Consider the following 19,444-nt stretch of genomic DNA (forward strand, 5'->3'; position numbering starts at 1 on the left):
GATGTCCTAGCTTTTTCCATGTAAACGTCTGGCCATCCCATGTAAACGTCTGGCCATCCCATGTAAACGTCTGGCCATCCCATGTAAACGTATGGCCATCCCATGTACAAATCTGGACAGAGTCTTTAGTTAATCAAATGGTCGTTTACATAGGAAGAATGATATCTTTAGTTGTTCTCGATTTATTCCCAAATCATTTACTGAATGATGATTAATAGTGCTAGCAAGACCGTCTCAGAACTTGTTTGTATCCGGCTTCCAACGCTAACGTGCTATATTTGACGATACATTCCGTCCCCATCTCGGTTTGCACAGAGTCGGTGACATTAGACATCTTACGTGAATTAAGGCCATAGGTACCACTCAAGAAATGTAAGACCCACTCCCCCATTACACCTGTCTTTATAAGTGCATTTTAAACAGTGTTGTATACGAAGAGGGGGTGCGGGGAGCGGGGGGGGGGGGGGGGTGGGTGGTTACTACAAAAGAACCACCCACATATCAGAACTGTGGAAACGGACCAGAAAGTCTGGGCAAGAGAGACTCTAGCACGAATAGCATGTTTGTGTGGTCTGTATTGCCTTATATACGCTGCCATACAGGGCTATAACAACACGCAAACGCGTATTTAGCTTTCGTGTCAGTGACAAAAGTGGGACCTGGAAGGTATTATTAGCCACGTTTCTTAAGAGAACACTTTATATATATAAGTAGACGGTAAAGAGAAAAAAAAATAAGAGAGAGAGCGAGAGAGAGAGAGAGAGAGAGAGAAAGAGAGAGCGAGAGAGAGAGAAAGGAAGAGAGAAAAAGAAAAAGAGAGATAATGTGTGTGTATGTCACTATGTGTGTGTGTGTGTGTGTGTGTGTGTGTGTGTGTGTGTGTGTGTGTGTGTGTGTGTGTGTGTGTGTGTGTGTGTGTGTGTGTGTGTGTGAGTGTGTGTTGTTGTTGTTGTTCGTTTTCTCCTTTGAAGCACCATAGTGGTCCATGGTCAATTTGTCAATTTTTCTTGCTATTATCATAATGATAATCCACCCTGACACGCTTCCTTTCAATGTTTTCCTTTCTTTCTTTTCTTCACAGTGGTATAGATTCCCACCTTATTACCTCGATTGTTGCTATTGCTTTTATTAATAGTGGAAGTATCAATTCTATTTATTTATTGATGTATTGATGTACTGATTTATTGATGTGTTCATGTATTGATTTGTTTGTTTATTTTTGATTTTTGATTGATTGATTGATTGATTTATGTTTCATACATTTATTTAGTTATTTTAAAGCTCTTTCTTTTGCAACCAGCTCTTCCAAAAGAACCAGAGCTACAGACTCACACAGATGCAATCATGTTGATTGCATTGCACACACTAGTGACTACCATGCATGGCTCTGTCAGCGTCCCTCTCATATTTTTTTTACTCGAAGAAAAATTGTCTTCCACTTACCCACACAGCAGGTAGATAACGACAGCAACGATGGCGATGAAGATAACAGCGCCAGCGACACAACCACCGATGATCGCTGCCACCTCTGGGTCCACAGCCATCTTGGAACGAAATGTCGTCTGTTACTCACTCAGTGCCGTAATTTGGTTTGTTCTGAAACAAAGCAAACCGGTGTGTGTCGTAAAAAAACTTGGCTGGGACAGCTCTACCTCTTAACTGAATTGCTATGGTTTGGAGGAGAAGGAGGAGGAGGAGGAGGTGGTAGAGGAGAGAGAGAGAGAAGAGAGAGAGAGAGAGAGAGAGAGAGAGAGAGAGAGAGAGAGAGAGAGAGAGAGAGAGAGAGAGAGAGAGAGAGAGAGAGCTTGGTTGGGAGAGTGACGGAAGGATGAAAGGGATATCTTGACTAAATACTGCTAAGATGCAAGAGCAAACTGGCCAGAGCTGCCGTCTGCCAAGAAAATAGGGAGGCGCGATGTATTTCTGTCGTCTGCTCACCGGCCCTAACACGCCTACTGCAACACGAGTGAAACACTTTTTGTGTGGCGCTTTTCCTCAAGTTTCTTTCTCCATCTTGTATACAGTATATGCCAAGACACTTTGTTTGATAATGGCTGGTCAGAAGATTAACCCAATTCCTTTCAAAACAGAAACGAATGGAAACAAAACAGACGACGGAGTTTCTCCATTTTGCCCCGGCGCGAAAGACATCGAACTGTTGGCAGTTTTGCAGCAATCGATCCTCGCTTTTTTTTCTTTTATTTAAAAAATAAAACGGTTTTCAGAAACATCACCTGTATTTGTAGTCTGCAGGAAATCCGGGGATTTCATTTTCACAGGTAAATGAATTCAAATGTGTCAAAAATCCAGAATATACGTCAAACAAAAAGGATATGTCGCGGAGGAAAATGCATATAACATACGAAACGAATCGAATGTTGGCTCGACGAAGCGGCTCCAGTAAAAAAAATCAAAAATATTAACTGTATTCTTCTGACCGAACATCGTTTTTACAGAAGGACTTTCAAATCAAGGTGATGATATCAAGGTGATGATATCAAGTCAAGGAATAGAAAAAGCAAGATGCACTTGGACACAAAAAAGGAACTGTCTGAGAAGAGGAAACCACCTGGGGGAAACACCGGAAACACCGTCAAAACACTTCAGCTATCGAACGCTGGCTGGAAACAGAAGTTCTCTTTTAGCTCAAGTAAAAACGTTTTAGAGAAATATCACCTGGATTTTACCGGCTGGATTTCATCATCACACAACGACACTCAGGGCGAAGACAATAAATTCAGGACATTGCGTAGACAAACCAAGAAAGGAAAATGAATTGTCGCCGACAAAAACACCTGTGCGTAACACCAGCAAAACACCAGCAAAACACAACAGCCACCTTACAGTCAAGTCCCAACACACACGTACACACATGGAGACAGTGTGGTATAGCGTTCATCGAGTGATGTATCGATCCTTGCTTCCCTTCTTATAATACCCTTTCATATGACGACATACTAGCGACAAAAGTGAGAATTATACATGTTCTAAGGTGGTTGTGATTTTCTTTTTTATTATCACTGGTTACTATTTTACAAAGAATAATGCCGAATTATTGATATCTAGCGGAGAGAGTACGTATTACTAATTTTAAAGCTAGTTTGCGACCAGAATGATGAACCGAAGCGTTTATCATATTGAGCGCAGTGATGTTTGTAATTATCACTAATAATCACATCCTAGGCTACCGAAGACCTAATTGTAATTGTTCTTCGAGGTAACGGTAATTCGGGAATGTTCTTGGCAATAATGAGCTATAAGAACAAGTGTCACTTTGTCCTTTGTGACTCCCATTCGTGGTTTACCTTTTCGACAACAAACTAGTGCGAAAAGTCTAAATTGCTCTTATTGTGTAAGATATTGGTAGTAGTGCTGTCTTTAACTATCAGTGGTGACAACTGTAAAACAAAAACATAAAACAAGTCGCGTAAAGGCGAAAATACAACATTTAGTCAAGTAGCTGTCGAACTCACAGAATGAAACTGAACGCAATGCCATTTTTCAGCAAGACCGTATACTCGTAGCATCGTCAGTCCACCGCTCATGGCAAAGGCAGTGAAATTGACAAGAAGAGCGGGGTAGTAGTTGCGCTAAGAAGGATAGCACGCTTTTCTGTACCTCTCTTTGTTTTAACTTTCTGAGCGTGTTTTTAATCCAAACATATCATATCTATATGTTTTTGGAATCAGGAACCGACAAGGAATAAGATGAAAGTGTTTTTAAATTGATTTCGACAATTTAATTTTGATAATAATTTTTATATATTTAATTTTCAGAGCTTGTTTTTAATCCAAATATAACATATTTATATGTTTTTGGAATCAGAAAATGATGGAGAATAAGATGAACGTAAATTTGGATCGTTTTATAAATTTTTAATTTTTTTTTTACAATTGTCAGATTTTTAATGACCAAAGTCATTAATTAATTTTTAAGCCACCACGCTGAAATGCAATACCGAAGTCTAAGCTTCGTCGAAGATTGCTTGACCAAAATTTCAATCAATTTGGTTGAAAAATGAGGGCGTGACAGTGCCGCCTCAACTTTCACGAAAAGCCGGATATGACGTCATCAAAGACATTTATCAAAAAAATGAAACAAAACGTATGGGGATTTAATACCCAGGAACTCTCATGTGAAATTTCATAAAGATCGGTCCAGTAGTTTAGTCTGAATCGCTCTACACACACACACACATACACACGCACAGACACACACACATACACCACGACCCTCGTCTCGATTCCCCCCTCGATGTTAAAACATTTAGTCATAACTTGACTAAATGTAAAAGAAGACAAAAACAAACCTAGAGCAAAATGTAAGTCAACATCTTTTCTTTCCATCATTGCAATAGGGATTATTTATAGTGCTATCCACTGGTGTACATGTGCAGGATTTCCACCTACACACAAAACAAACCCACACACATCAAACTTGAACATTGATACGGGACTAAGTTTGTCTACAGTAAAGCTTTTGGTGTTAATATGCCGTCATAGTTCCAGGTAGGGGCTGGGGGAGGCAGCAGAACTCCCAATAAATTATTCCTGTCGCTGTCTGTCAACCTGCCAGCGCAGTCAGTGACCGCGCCCCAGATGCAGGAAATTGCACAGCGCATTATATTTAATTTCTGCACGTGAAACACGAGACAATGTATTGTCCCGGCAACAACTGCTTTTATTTCTGTACGTGTGAACGTGCTTTTAAGGTAATGTCATTCTGCCCTGGGAAAGGAATCAGATTTCCTTTTGGCAAATCGTTCACTTAGAACGATTATCGTACCGTGTCACGTAATGTAATCCGATGGCATATTGGATGAGCTGCGGTTAATTCAATGTAATGGGAAAGAAAGATGTATGTACTGTGTCCGTGATGATCGGCTTGGGGATAAGTGCAGCTCGAATGGCTCTATAGCAAACAAGTCTGAACATATAGTCGAACCTGCCGTGGCGAATACCTCTTAATAACGACCATCTGCCCATTGCGACCACTTAAAGAAACACCGATATTCTTTCCAAAATAATTCACCGTTTCCATAATGACCACCTGTCTTTAAGGACCATTTTTAGTTGGTCCCTTTGGTGGTCGTGACAGACAGGTTTGACTGTAGTAGTAGTAGTAGTAGTAGTAGTAGTAGTAGTAGTAGTAGTAGTAGCAGTAGAAGCAGTAGTAGTAGTAGTTTGACAGTAGTAGTAGTAGTAGTAGTAGTAGTAGTAGTAGTAGTAGTAGTAGAAGTAGTAGTAGTAGTAGTAGTTGTTGTAGTTGTAGTTGTAGTTGTAGTAGGAGTAGTAGTAGGAGTAGTAGTAGGAGTAGTAGTAGTATAAGTAGTAGTAGTAGTAGTAGTAGCAGTAGTTGTTGTTGTAGTCTCTCTCTCTCTCTCTCTCTCTCTCTCTCTCTCTCTCTCTCTCTCTCTCTCGTCTTTCTCATCAAGATGTATTAAATTGGAGAAACTCGAGTCGTCACCATGCAGTTGCAGCTGTTGCTAGGAGATTAAGCAGCTGAGGCTTTTGTCAACATTTTACCCCGCTGTCCAGGGCGTGTCTTTGAATGGAATAAAAAGCCTCGGATTACCGCTTCACACAATGACCGAAGAGCTACGAAATGTGGTTTTAAGAAACTGACGAATATTTGGCCAATGACGCATCGCAAAGGTTTTGTGATGTCTGCTTATATCAAATACCCAAAAGAAAGAATAGTAGACTTGTGTGACAAATTCCGTTCTTGATAATATTGAAGTCCAAAGGTAGTCTTGTGAACTTTAACATTCATGCGAGGGATGTGACCGTCCTTGCTGTAACTACAATTTATATCTGAAAACAACAAATGTCAGCTTACTCTTGTTGACTTTTGCACTCTATTTGGCTTTAGTATTTTCCTTTGGTTTAAACATAAGTTTATTTAACAAAAGTTACAATCATGACATGTATACAAAATACACAGGTAACAGCAACAAGCTAGAAGCTTATAGTTGTGTTCCTGCATGGACAGTAACACGCAAGGCGGTAACGGCTGAACAATTCGTCTACATAAACCAAATCTATTAATAACATAATAAACGTTGCATAATCATTATAAAGAAAGACAGTAAAAAGAAGGAAGGAGGGGAAGAAGAGGAATACAAAGAAGAGGGATGGGTAGGAGATGTGCAGAAATCAAAGTTGTTGTCTAGCTTGCTTGTATTTTCCTTTCGTTTGAGTCCTTTTTAACACACTAAGATATTATTTATCTGAAAGTGTTTATTCCTTGGTTCAGGTGAGTCATCCATGATATGTTTCTGCAATGTGACAAAACGAGCCCGAATTAAAAGGAAAATATTGATTATTACGGAAGAGGTAGGAAAAACTATTACATTTATTATATTGATGTCGTACATGTTGACACCTGTAGACACAATAATAATTTTTTTAACATCAGTTATTGTCCATTTGTGTAATGAAAAAGCATCAAATCAAAGTAAGAGTAGAATTAAAATTAAAAGACAAAACAAAAACATTCGGCAATTTCTATAACATTAACACAGCTTGTCTTTTGTAATCCCAAAACAAATAGAGAAAGCTCATATACGTTGTTTTACCGTGGGATGCCTATAGTTTTCACTTTAAAGACTCAAAGCAGTACATGGATTACAACTTGAACAGGTTTTTTTTTGTTTAGTTTAACAACAAATCATAACCTGCGAAACGTGCAGAAGGCTTGCAGTAAATTCATAAAATGAAGATCCACAAATGTGTCTTTCTTGGACAAATTAAACTACCACGGTCAGGAACCAACAAGATAGCAAACAAAAACTCAGCAACAACAAAAACAAACAAATGAAAACAAAAGAAAACCTAACCCGCAAAACGTAGTACAAACAACCGACTCCTTTTAAAACAAAAGCTGTAAGATTGGTTGTCCACACTATCACGTGTGTTTGCTTCACGTGCAAACATTCCTGGCATTGACAGTCACCTCTGTCATAATGCGCAGCGTCACGTCGTAGATTACCTCTAAAGCTGCACATGCGGTCAGAGACAATTGATGTCACGTGGTGGGATTAGTACGTGACGTCATGTGCGTGAGGGGAATATATCGCAAATGGCAGACGATTTAACAATAATTTGCCTTGTATGCTAGAGGGCGGGACGCCCTGCCTGCAACTCACTGGCTTATTAGGTAGGAGTTGACCACTGTTTAATAAGTATTCGATATGATTTTTAGATAATGAGAATAACCCTCTCTCGCTCGCTCTCTCTCTCTCTCTCTCTCTCTCTCTCTCTCGTTTCCTGTCTGTCTGTCTGTCTGTATGTATGTCTGCCTCTCTCTCTCTCTCTCTCTCTCTCTCTCTCTCTCTCTCTCTCTCTCTCTCTCTCTCTCTCTCTCTCTCTCATGTGTTCATAACTACTACATGTCTTGACATTTAGATCTGCTTGGTTTTCCGCAGTAAAAGATATAGATTGTGCTGTTTTGAACATATTCTTTGTGTCCTATTACCTGTATTCACTGAGGAGTATGCTCCTTTGTAATTTGCTGAAATGCGTAATGCCTTTCGTATCATTCGTTTGATTTCTTTGGTGTTGTTCATGACGAAACATGTGTATGCTCTTCATGCATCATCATGCTCATCATCATGCTCATCATGATCATCATCATCATCATCATGAACTTCATCAAGAAGAAGAGGAAGAAAAGAAGGTCAAAAAGGAGGTGGAGGAGGAGGAGGAAAATGAGGAGGAGGAGAAGGAGGACTTATTTAGACAGTGCGCAATGCACAATATATAATTTCTTAATCTTCTCTCCAGAGATGATCGTTTTCAGATTAAACTTCTTCTTTTCTTCTTGATTTACTCAAAGATACCAATGAGATTCTTTTCTGGAAAATGTTTACATAATTCGGCTAGCTTTCTCCGGTTATCAAATGTCAATCTGAACGATATAACACTACCGGATGCATTACGAAGGAACATTTGACGTAAACCCCCTGCTATGTCCTGATTATTTTTCAGGGAAAAAAACCCATGCCTGTTCGCTTATCTTTTCTTTTGTTGTTGTTGTTGTTCGTTTGTTTGTTTGTTTTTCGGGTTAGCTGGCTGCTTGGTATGTGAACTTGGTCCTTCTTTCTTTGTCCACAAATAACCGAAACTATTCCAAGAGCAGACTTTCTAACAGTGAAACTCCATGTTTTATGATGGAATGGCCATTCTTAATAAAGAAAAGAAGTTAATTGTATATATATGAAAAAACAAAAAAACCATCTACCACTGCTTTACTAGGTGTTGAGATCATACACAATCTTAAAGAACAAGATCCCAATAAAGTGCAAGATATGTGGCCAGACAAGGACGAACCTCTTGAATATTGTCAAGCGTAACCTTACTTAATTAAAGGACATCCTGTTCATAAAATACCGCCAAATTAGCGGATGTGTATGCCTTATCGGGCGAGATGTTGTGATCTCATGAATGACTTGTCGCCGGCAAATCTTGTTTTCCGGACTTGAGGAATTACGGTTCCTAAGAAGTTGTTAACGAGAGCTGTTTTCTATGTACATATGTGTCAGGGTAAATGCAATCTCCGCACGATTTATATCCTCGACGCGTTGAAGATCTAGGAAAAGAATGCACAAACCGAAATGCAGACGGAAAGACACGTAGTCAGAAAGAAAGGCATACGTCAAGGCAGCCAGTCAGACAGACAGACAGACAGACAGATAGAGAGACAGACAGACAGACAGATAGAGAGACAGACAATACAGATAAAGAGACCGGTAGGTAAACAGATAAGCAGACAGATAGACATTTAGAGAGAGAGAGAGAGAGAGAGAGAGAGAGAGAGAGAGAGAGAGAGAGAGAGAGAGAGAGAGAGAGAGAGAGAGAGAGAGAGAGAGAGAGAGAGAGAGAGAGAGAGAGAGAGAGAGAGAGAGAGAGAGAGAGAAAGAGACAGAGAGTGGCTATAACCTGCAGACCATTACAGTATTTGTGTCATCGCTATAATTTTATAGCGTTAAGTTTACACGAACACTTACAAATAAAAAACGGGACAGTCGACTATCATTTCCCTTTGCACACTATTTTGGTGTAAACTATAAAACATGAGGAATCCACTGGAATCCATCATTAAATTCAGACAGTAAGAATCAATAACTAGTGTGTACAAAACTACGAGCATCATTTTCCCCTTTGAACGCAGGACTGAAAAAACAACTGCACAGCAGCTGTCAGATGTCACTCTTGCTCAATGCTGTCATAAAATTGATGTTGATATTGTCAGTATTTGTTTTCGGTTGAATAGCCTTCTTTTTAGTATTTTGGTGCAGTTCGTTACGGTTATACAGCTGTGTATTAGGTTGTGTATTAGGCTGTGTATTAGGTTGTGTATTAGGCTGTGTATTAGGCTGTGTATTAGGCTGAGTATTAGGCTGTGTATTAGGCTGTGTATTGTTCCAAACACGGATTTGCTCATAATACACGAACATTCATGAACATAAAGTAGAACGAGCTTGTGTTTTTGTTTTTGTTTTGTTTTTTTGCTACTTTTTCTGGGGGGGGGAGGGGCTGGTGTTGGTGGGGAGGGAGGGGTGGAGTTGGTTGCATAAACATATTAAGCTTGTGTAATATTTGGGCCATGTACCTGGGCCTAAACCTTTCCTTTTCTTCTCAACCCCCCCCCCCCTCCCCGCCAAAAAAACCCACCCCAAACACTACAGAGTCAAACAAACGCCAAACAGACAATGACATTCAGCTAAAACAAAACCCACATGCTACATAAATGAAGGTAGAACAGACACACGAGAGTTCTTGGATGGAGGGGGTGGGGTGAAACGTACACAACACTGCTGAACTGTAAAAAGAAAACAAAATAAAAACAAAACACGCATGCAAATACATTTGATCCCGAGACCCTCACGCTAATTATTCTGTCTATGGACAGAAAGAAAAGAAAAAAGCTGGAAGAGTTAAAACAAAGACATGAGGCCTTCCTTGTCCTTGTGCTGCGGCGCGAAGTGAAATGTCTCATCCATCAGGGCTTCGTTCCCATGGCAACGGCGGCGCGACCAATCTTGTTTTGCGTTATGCTTGCTTGACTGAAAAGGCTCGAGGTGCATCGTTTATATGGTTGTTGTTTTTCTGCATAGATATGAGCACAATTGGTGTTGTTTATGTGAAGTTTATGACTACGCCTCATGGCAGAATGGTTGTTACGTTTTTGCATAGATATGAGCACAGTTATAGTTGTTGATGTGAAATGTATGACTACGCCTCATGTCAGAATGGTGGTTTTTTTTCTGCATAGATATGAGCACAGTTATAGTTGTTGATGTGAAATTTATGACTACGCCTCAAGGCAGAATGGTTGTTCACTTTCTGCATAGATACGAGCATAGTTGTAGTTGTTAATGTGAAGTTTATGACCATGGCTCGAGGGAAAACATCCCAGCACCTCTTACTATGATTCTGATGGGGAGCGATGTCGGCTACAATGATGCTATCTATTTTCCGCCGTACATTTGGATTAATGCTTACCTGACTATTTTGCATAATTATGTTATCAGCACCATTTTGTTCCCATGACACCTTCAGATAAAGCAGAAATGCATAGTCTTCAGTTTAAGACTAAGTTAACATCAATAAACGTCAACATTACTTTGCTTTTAAGAGTACGCTTATAAGCCTAGCTTGTTGTGCTCCATGTTCCCTATTTCATGTATGCGGTAATAGTACCAATGGAACTTATTGAATAAACTTGTTTAAACCAACATTACTTTGTTAATATCATTTCAGCTGTCAACATCGCTAAATATAGGTTACACACTCCGAGTTCTGAATATCGTGCATATTTTCCCTATAGGGTCGATTTTCAGGTATTACGTATTATATCCCTTGACCACGACGTTTTCATCAAAAGGCGACGAATCATGTCTAGAAAATAATAAATTTTTTTGCGACCGAGATTGTCTTACAATGAAAGTAGTGCCCCGATTATCATAAAAAATACCCATGTAATACGCAACGTAATCGCCTCCTCAGCTAATAGAGAGAAAGAGGCAGGTCATGAGATAATTGTCGATAACAATCCCCAATAAAAACATCCTGGTCGTCAATATGCAACATACGACATCAATTCTTTCTTTATTTCTTTCTTTATTTGGTGTTTAACGTCGTTTTCAACCACGAAGGTTATATCGCGACGGTACGACATCAATAACAACACTTCTAACAACTGCAACAACACCAAAGATAAAGTTCTTTTCAACATTTTGTCGTAAGCTTTAAAGTGTTCTGCGCGACGCATCAAAGTATTTTATACAAGTGTGAACATTCCGCACTGGGTAATAAATTCAAAAGAATCACCAGCTGCCATAAAAACACTTCTTTAAAGCCGTAGTAAATCTTACGCGAGGGCACACACTCTCAACTCTTCGTTGTAGGTGTCTTCCAAAATCGTAAATCCATTCATATGTACCCTGCTGCTGGTAGAGGAAGATCAAAGGGTTTTGGAAGTTTGTTTGCAAACTATGCACACGAAGAAAACCTCAAAATCAAGTAGATCATATTGTTTTTCTTTTATACACTTTTTATTTAAAGAGCAGACCGCACAAATAACCTAAAACAAGCTAAAGTGAAAAAGGGGCAGTTTCCAAAACCACCAGGCATAATTCAACCATAATTGTCAATTGTTTCATGTCATGTATTTTGAATAAAATTGTGTTTAAACCAATTCAACCATAATGTTTGAGGCTTCAGAAGTTTGGATTACCTTGTAAATCCGTCGGACCTTTCGCCTATTGCCCTCCTCTCCCACCACCCCATCATCCTTTACCTTTCACATACATGTCCTCTCCATCACAAAACCTCACCTGGTAACTACACCCCCCCCCTCCCCCCAACGCTCCACTACCTTCACTCACCCCCTCCCCTTTCACCTGCCCAACATCTTCAACACCTTACTCTTACTGCAAAAGGCGGTCAGTATAGTTTGAAGAGAAGGTGATGTTACATTTGACCCAGTTTAAAAAACATGAAACATCTATATTATATATCTTTCTTTCTTTATTTCTTTATTTGGTGTTTAACGTCGTTTTCAATCACGAAGGTTATATCGCGACGGGGAAAGGGGGGGAGATGGGATAGAGCCACTTGTCAATTGTTTCTTGTTCACAAAAGCACTAATAAAAAATTTGCTCCAGGGGCTTGCAACGTAGTACAATATATTACCTTACTGGGAGAATGCAAGTTTTCAGTAAAAAGGACTTAACATTTCTTACATACTGCTTGAATAAAATCTTTACAAAAATTGACTATATTCTATACAAGAAACACTTAGCAAGGGTAAAAGGAGAAACAGAATCTGTTAGTCGCCTCCTACGACATGCTGGGGAGCATCGGGTAAATTCTTCCCCCTAACCCGCGGGGGGTTGAAGAGAAGGTGATGTTACATTTGACCCAGTTTAAAAAAACATGAAGCATCTATATATATATATATATATAATATATCCAACTTGACAATGATGACTCATCATAAGGCGACGTCATTATTGTATGAAGATGAGGAGAGGGATGGGAGAACACATTCTGAGGGGACAGAATGATAAGGAGTAAAGGAGTGCGTGAGATATAGAATGAGAGAGAGAGAGAGAGAGAGAGAGAGAGAGAGAGAGAGAGAGAGAGAGAGAGAGAGAGAGAGAGAGAGTGAGTGCGTGCGTACATGCGTGTGTGTATGTGTGTGTGTGTGTGTGTATGCGCGTGTGTATGCGCGTGTGTATGCGTGTGGGTTGTGTTCGTGCCGTGTGTGCGCTTGTGTTAGATGGTGCGAGCGCATGTGTGCGTATTTGTGTATGCGAGAGAGAGAGAGAGAGAGAGAGAGAGAGAGAGAGAGAGAGAGAGAGAGACAGAGACAGAGACAGAGAGAGAGACAGACAGACAGACAGACAGACAGACAGACAGAGAGAGACAGAGACAGACAGAGACAGACAGATACAGAGACAGAGACAGAGAGGAAGAGAGAAGCAGGAAGAGGAGTTAGAGAACTCAACCACATTAAAATCTATACGAAAAAGTGTCATTTCACCCCGTTACACCCTCTCTAGTGTATTTAGTTACACTCAGTTCTGAATACAGAGCATTACAATCGCAAACATACCTCAGTATTTACACCCTTACAAAAGATCTCTTCAAGACCCAATATAAGGCTTGATGTCTTCATTCAAATAAACTAGTTTGTCAAAGAAAACAAGGGTGAAGCAATTCGCTCGCTGGAAAGGGGACCAGCTTGTTAATTCACACTAACTTGGTTTACACACCCACATTTTTGTAAGGAAACACATCGCTTATATCGTTAAGTGTATGAGCTTATTCAGTCACACTTGTTGCAACTCAAAGTAAACATCGGTATACAATGAATAAGTTAAATATTGGTCCTTGCTTCAAACGATGAGGCACAACGAATTCAAAGGATCTTCAGTATCATTAACCATTTTGTACTATGGACAAAAACATAGTTATACTATGTTATATTCAAGGCAAGTTTATTTTAAAATATTTATCAGTTTTAAATTATGTTGATTCTTCTCACTAACTCTTTCGAAATCCCAAGTGATAATTGGTGTGATTATTGGAGATGGGTAAACATGTATCATCTTCATGAACTAGCTACATATATATATGTATGTAAGATTGAGAAGAAGTGTATGACTCACTCAACTTCTCTATTACTCAATTACGCATCTAACATATTAGCTGCTTCATGACCTCACGATCTTAACAACAACAACAACAACATAAACAAAGCAACAACAAACAAACACGACTAGACCAGAAGAAACCAGTATGTACTGGCACGATCCAGACCACACAGCGACAAAAAGACAAAATTTGATCATACCAGAAATACTGAATAACCGACTGACCAACATTTAATTCAAATTGAATTCTGTCCATTGTTGCCAGAAATACACCACATATGAGACAGAGGGGCCGACAATATATAGCAAACCTGACCAGCCAGATCATACCAGAAAAACCGAACGGCCGATCTACAGGAAGGACAGATACACACCAGTCTAACAATATATTGCTCCATGGTCAACTGAAATTAAATTCTGTACATTCTGATCATAAAGAATTTAAAGTACTTGAGCAGTCCTTTGGGACTAAGGCTCATTAATTCAGTCAGTCAAAATCTGTGGTCAGTTTACGACCCGGAACAATCTTGAAATTATCATCTGTGATGACAGAACGCCTGTGGGCTTATTTGACATATTAATTTAACTTTGAATGGGTTGAGTATGCATACAAATATAACTCATAGCTTCAAGCCGTAACAAAGCAATCAATTCAAATGCAAGATTGAATCTCTTCAAATGAAATGAAAAAAAGTATGTTCTGGGAAAATTTTTGATATTAATATTTGTATGTGGATGTGAAAAGTACTGAAACGTGAATTTGATAACGAGAAAAGCGAAACCAATCGATGTTGTGCGTGCGAAGATACACGGGACATTTTAAGTTATAAATTATATACACATGTGTGCTCGATCATAATCCTCAAGCAATCTACTATATAATACTGGTAGGATTTTCGGTGGTTTTTCGATTCCTGTCACCAAACCGCGCGGATTTGTGCCTTCTCCTTCGGTTGCTATGCCAACGTGACCCAGGAAATCGATTCCGCTAGGTCCCGACTTCCAATTTTGTCCACGAACAAAGTTTGAAGAGGTTTGTCTCGCAAATTTGAGTAGACAACAGTGAACTTTGACCTGAACTTTGACATCGCGGCGAAAGAGATCTGTGATTGGTTCTTCTTCAACTTTCGGTTCGACTAAACACGCGACCGCACCTCAGACGAACCTAGCTGTGTGTTTTATTTCTCTACCCCAGACGAACCTAAAATAATAAGAAGATAGATAGATCTGTTTATCTGTTAATGGAACTCCAAAATATTCCATAGATTTGTTTACTAAATAGTTCGAAACATTATCACCTGATAAGTCGCCGTATAACCTTATAGGTTCCAGCGACTAAATATTTTCCCCCGGTTCAACCATAGACATGTACGTCATCATGATCTCCCCTTAATTTGACCGTTATTTTGGCTGTCTTAGTGAAATGGTAAGATATATCTCTATGTTTTTTACATGTAAGTGTTCGGAAAAAATACAGTTATAGCAGCTATGTACAAAAATAAGCAGCATATGCTCTTTTCGCCAAAGTAAAGTCCTTTTTTCTTCTGGTTTCTTATATGTGTCACAGCACACCGCAAGCTTTTAGGCGAATAGCAAGTGAGTGGTATATATATATCATCAATTTTATAGTAGATAACGGTGTAAAATACTTACCATGTTCATGTCCGTTATACGTTTTCAATATTCCATATGTGTCATTTAATTGTGTGTTGCTTGATGCCATGTGTGTGTGTGTGTACATGACTATAAATAAGCATGGATGGATGTGTGCACTCGATTGTGTGTGTGAACGATGTATATATTTTCTGTTGTCAATGTTGTCAATTAGATATGTTATACTATGCGTTTGAATCATTAAGTATTTTAGACGTCATACTTTTTTTCGTATCTTCACGATGGCTTTTTACCCGTTTAAATTTTAATGCTTCCAACTTTCAAAGCGCTGCACGGCTGGGAAGAGATGCGCACTTTTATCACTGTTGTTCATGTAGACGTAATCATGGATTCATGCAAACGTCATACCTGCTGTATTTTATTTTGTTTGTTTGTATAGTCGCGTGCGGTCGCGCAGTCTTTTTGGTCAGTTCCGATTACCTCCCATTGATGCGAAAACCTATATGACTGTTTTTTGTTATTTTTCTCTCTGTTAATTCACCAGTGGCTATGTAACATGTGTTATACCTTATAGGTTCCAGCGACTAAATATTTTTCCCCGGTGCAACCATAGACATGTACGTCATCATGATCTCCCCTTAATTTGACCGTTATTTTGGCTGTCTTAGTGAAATGGTAAGATATATCTCTATGTTTTTTACATGTAAGTGTTCGGAAAAAATACAGTTATAGCAGTTATGTACAAAAATAAGCAGCATATGCTCTTTTCGCCAAAGTAAAGTCCTTTTTTCTTCTGGTTTCTTATATGTGTCACAGCACACCGCAAGCTTTTAGGCGAATAGCAAGTGAGTGGTATATATATATCATCAATTTTATAGTAGGTAACGGTGTAAATTACTTGCCATGTTCATGTCCATTATACGTTTTCCATATTCCATATGTGTCATTTAATTGTGTGTTGCTTGATGCCATGTATGTATGTATGTGTGTGTGTGTGTACATGACTTTAAATAAGCATGGATGGATGTGTGCACTCGATTGTGTGTGTGAACCATGTATATATTTTCTGTTGTCAATGTTGTCAATTACATATGTTATACTATGCGTTTGAATCATTAAGTATTTTAGACGTCATACTTTTTTTCGTATCTTCACGATGGCTTTTTACCCGTTTAAATTTTAATGCTTCCAACTTTCAAAGCGCTGCACGGCTGGGAAGAGATGCGCACTTTTATCACTGTTGTTCATGTAGACGTAATCATGGATTCATGCAAACGTCATACCTGCTGTATTTTATTTTGTTTGTTTGTATAGTCGCGTGCGGTCGCGCAGTCTTTTTGGTCAGTTCCGATTACCTCCCATTGATGCGAAAACCTATATGACTGTTTTTTGTTATTTTTCTCTCTGTTAATTCACCAGTGGCTATGTAACATGTGTTATACCTTATAGGTTCCAGCGACTAAATATTGTCCCCCGGTGCAACCATAGACATGTACGTCATCATGATCTCCCCTTAATTTGACCGTTATTTTGGCTGTCTTAGTGAAATGGTAAGATATATCTCTATGTTTTTTACATGTAAGTGTTCGGAAAAAATACAGTTATAGCAGTTATGTACAAAAATAAGCAGCATATGCTCTTTTCGCCAAAGTAAAGTCCTTTTTTCTTCTGGTTTCTTATATGTGTCACAGCACACCGCAAGCTTTTAGGCGAATAGCAAGTGAGTGGTATATATATATCATCAATTTTATAGTAGGTAACGGTGTAAATTACTTGCCATGTTCATGTCCATTATACGTTTTCCATATTCCATATGTGTCATTTAATTGTGTGTTGCTTGATGCCATGTATGTATGTATGTGTGTGTGTGTGTACATGACTTTAAATAAGCATGGATGGATGTGTGCACTCGATTGTGTGTGTGAACCATGTATATATTTTCTGTTGTCAATTACATATGTTATACTATGCGTTTGAATCATTAAGTATTTTAGACGTCATACTTTTTTTCGTATCTTCACGATGGCTTTTTACCCGTTTAAATTTTAATGCTTCCAACTTTCAAAGCGCTGCACGGCTGGGAAGAGATGCGCACTTTTATCACTGTTGTTCATGTAGACGTAATCATGGATTCATGCAAACGTCATACCTGCTGTATTTTATTTTGTTTGTTTGTATAGTCGCGTGCGGTCGCGCAGTCTTTTTGGTCAGTTCCGATTACCTCCCATTGATGCGAAAACCTATATGACTGTTTTTTGTTATTTTTCTCTCTGTTAATTCACCAGTGGCTATGTAACATGTGTTACAGAATTGCACCGGTGTAAGGGTTAACATTTTATTTTTCACCAAGAGAATATAATTCATTATATGCGGGATAATGTGCGGGGGGGGGGGGGGAGGGGTGCAAACAACATTTTCACAAGCACATAACCAACAAAATGACATCGCATGCGCAGCACACAAAGTGCGTAGCACGGGTACCACTAGTATCAATATATATGTATTGCATTTCTCTTTCAAACAGCGAAACATTGCTAGGCCGATGGAAATAATGATGCAACCTACTTTGATTTCCTTATAAATAAATCAACCGAACATTTCATAAGAAAAAAGTTAATCACTTGCCCAAGCAACACGTCTTACAAAAGCACTTTTTTTCATCACCATTTGGTTATTGGCAAGCAATTTTGTAAATGGAAAATTATTCTGCTGACATTTGCCTTCAGTCAATAATGAAAATGTACAGAAGGAATCGTGCGGGCTCTATCTCAAGTAATATTCTTAATGGAAACCAGCTACAGGAGTTCTGATGAAAGAAGAGCTAGTATTTAAAAAAAACCAAAAAAACTCCGAGAATAAGACAATGTTATAAAGTTGAAGTTAAGTGAAGAACTTTCATCCGTTAAAGAAAGAAAGAAAAAAACACACACAAAAAAACAACCAACCAAACAAACAAACAAACAAACAAACAAACACATTTTGACAGAAATTACCTGAAAATAAGCAAAAACATATATAATTTACAACTACCAACTGCCACTGTGCAGCTAAAACATAACTTGTTTGCAAAACACTAAACGATCTTTAGTGTACCAACACTACAAAGGGATAAGAAGACCATCACGTGTCTAATATTCACACGAATAGAAAGAGACTGCCATTTGTCTTAAACAAAGCGAAAAGAAAAGGAAAGAAAGGAAGATAAAAGAAAACGCCAGAAAAGAACTGAAAAGAGAAGAAAAGGAAAGAAAAGAAAAGAAAAAGAAATTATTAAAAAAATAAAAAATAAAAATAAAAGAAAAGAAATATAAAAAGGCAAAGAAAATCATAGAAAGCAAACCGTCCCTAAAACATGTACACAGAGGAGAGAGAGTAAGGTAGGCAAAACATGACAATACTTATGAAAACTGTCAACCTGGAGACAACAACAACAACAACAAAACTAACAAGATATACAAAAACTAAGCAGAACAAACTAAGCTTAAAACGTGAACAGGAGAGGAGACAAAGCTAAATACAAAATCAAAAAATTCACTGTCTTCACACAGTCAACCTTGAAGAACACAAAACTAACAAAAAATACAACTAAGCCTGAAACCATACACAAAAACATCACAATACTTACAAAAATAGCCAACCTTGAAGAACACGAAAACCAACCAGACGAAACAAAAAAATCCCAGTCTCTCCTCCTCACCACATTATGCGTGTGTGTGTGTCAGTGTACGACCGTAAATCCTCTTTCACTCTCCTATACACACTGTAGTAACAGTCCGTTCGTCCCCTCCAATCCTGTCTCTGTTCAGCACACCTGAAAGTTGCCGCAAACCTTCCCCTTTCGCTATGCCGTCACTGACTGCCCGAGTGAGTAGAAGTGTATAGTAGTCAGTAGTAAGAGTACAGCGGGCTACACTCCAAAGGTGTAACAACAGGCGGGGCAGAGACGAGAGAGAAAGAATTCCGTGTGTGCGTGTGTGTGAGTGTGGTGACAGTGAAATAGAATAACACTGTCTGTGTTCCTTTTGTCCGTCGTAACATGCGAAGAGGCATGGTCCACGCATACCAGCTAGATTCCGCCAAAACGACCAAGAATGGAAAGCTGCCGGGGGGGGGGGGGGGGGGGGGAGGGGGAAGAGTGGTGGGGATGAGGAGTGAGAATGGGGGTTG

At 39.0% G+C, this 19,444-nt stretch overlaps 1 protein-coding gene across 5 annotated transcripts in view; it reads right to left on the minus strand.

The window, feature by feature from the left end:
- Positions 1-19,444, minus strand: part of LOC138960235 (uncharacterized) — an 83,836-nt gene that overhangs the window by 38,975 nt on the left and 25,417 nt on the right. For 2 of the 5 annotated variants that reach the window (XM_070332037.1, XM_070332036.1), the window contains exons 1-2: positions 18,903-19,275; positions 1,444-1,596 (exon numbers count right to left, since the gene is read on the minus strand). In XM_070332037.1, coding sequence (XP_070188138.1) covers positions 1,444-1,544 — 101 coding nt within the window. In that variant the 5' untranslated portion in view covers positions 1,545-1,596; positions 18,903-19,275. Of the gene's footprint in view, positions 1-1,443; positions 1,597-18,902; positions 19,277-19,444 lie in introns of those variants that run through there. The other 3 variants (XM_070332034.1, XM_070332033.1, XM_070332035.1) reach the window with 3 other exon arrangements.

The sequence above is a fragment of the Littorina saxatilis genome, linkage group LG2 (assembly GCF_037325665.1).
Source record: "Littorina saxatilis isolate snail1 linkage group LG2, US_GU_Lsax_2.0, whole genome shotgun sequence".
Classification (NCBI taxonomy): domain Eukaryota; kingdom Metazoa; phylum Mollusca; class Gastropoda; order Littorinimorpha; family Littorinidae; genus Littorina; species Littorina saxatilis.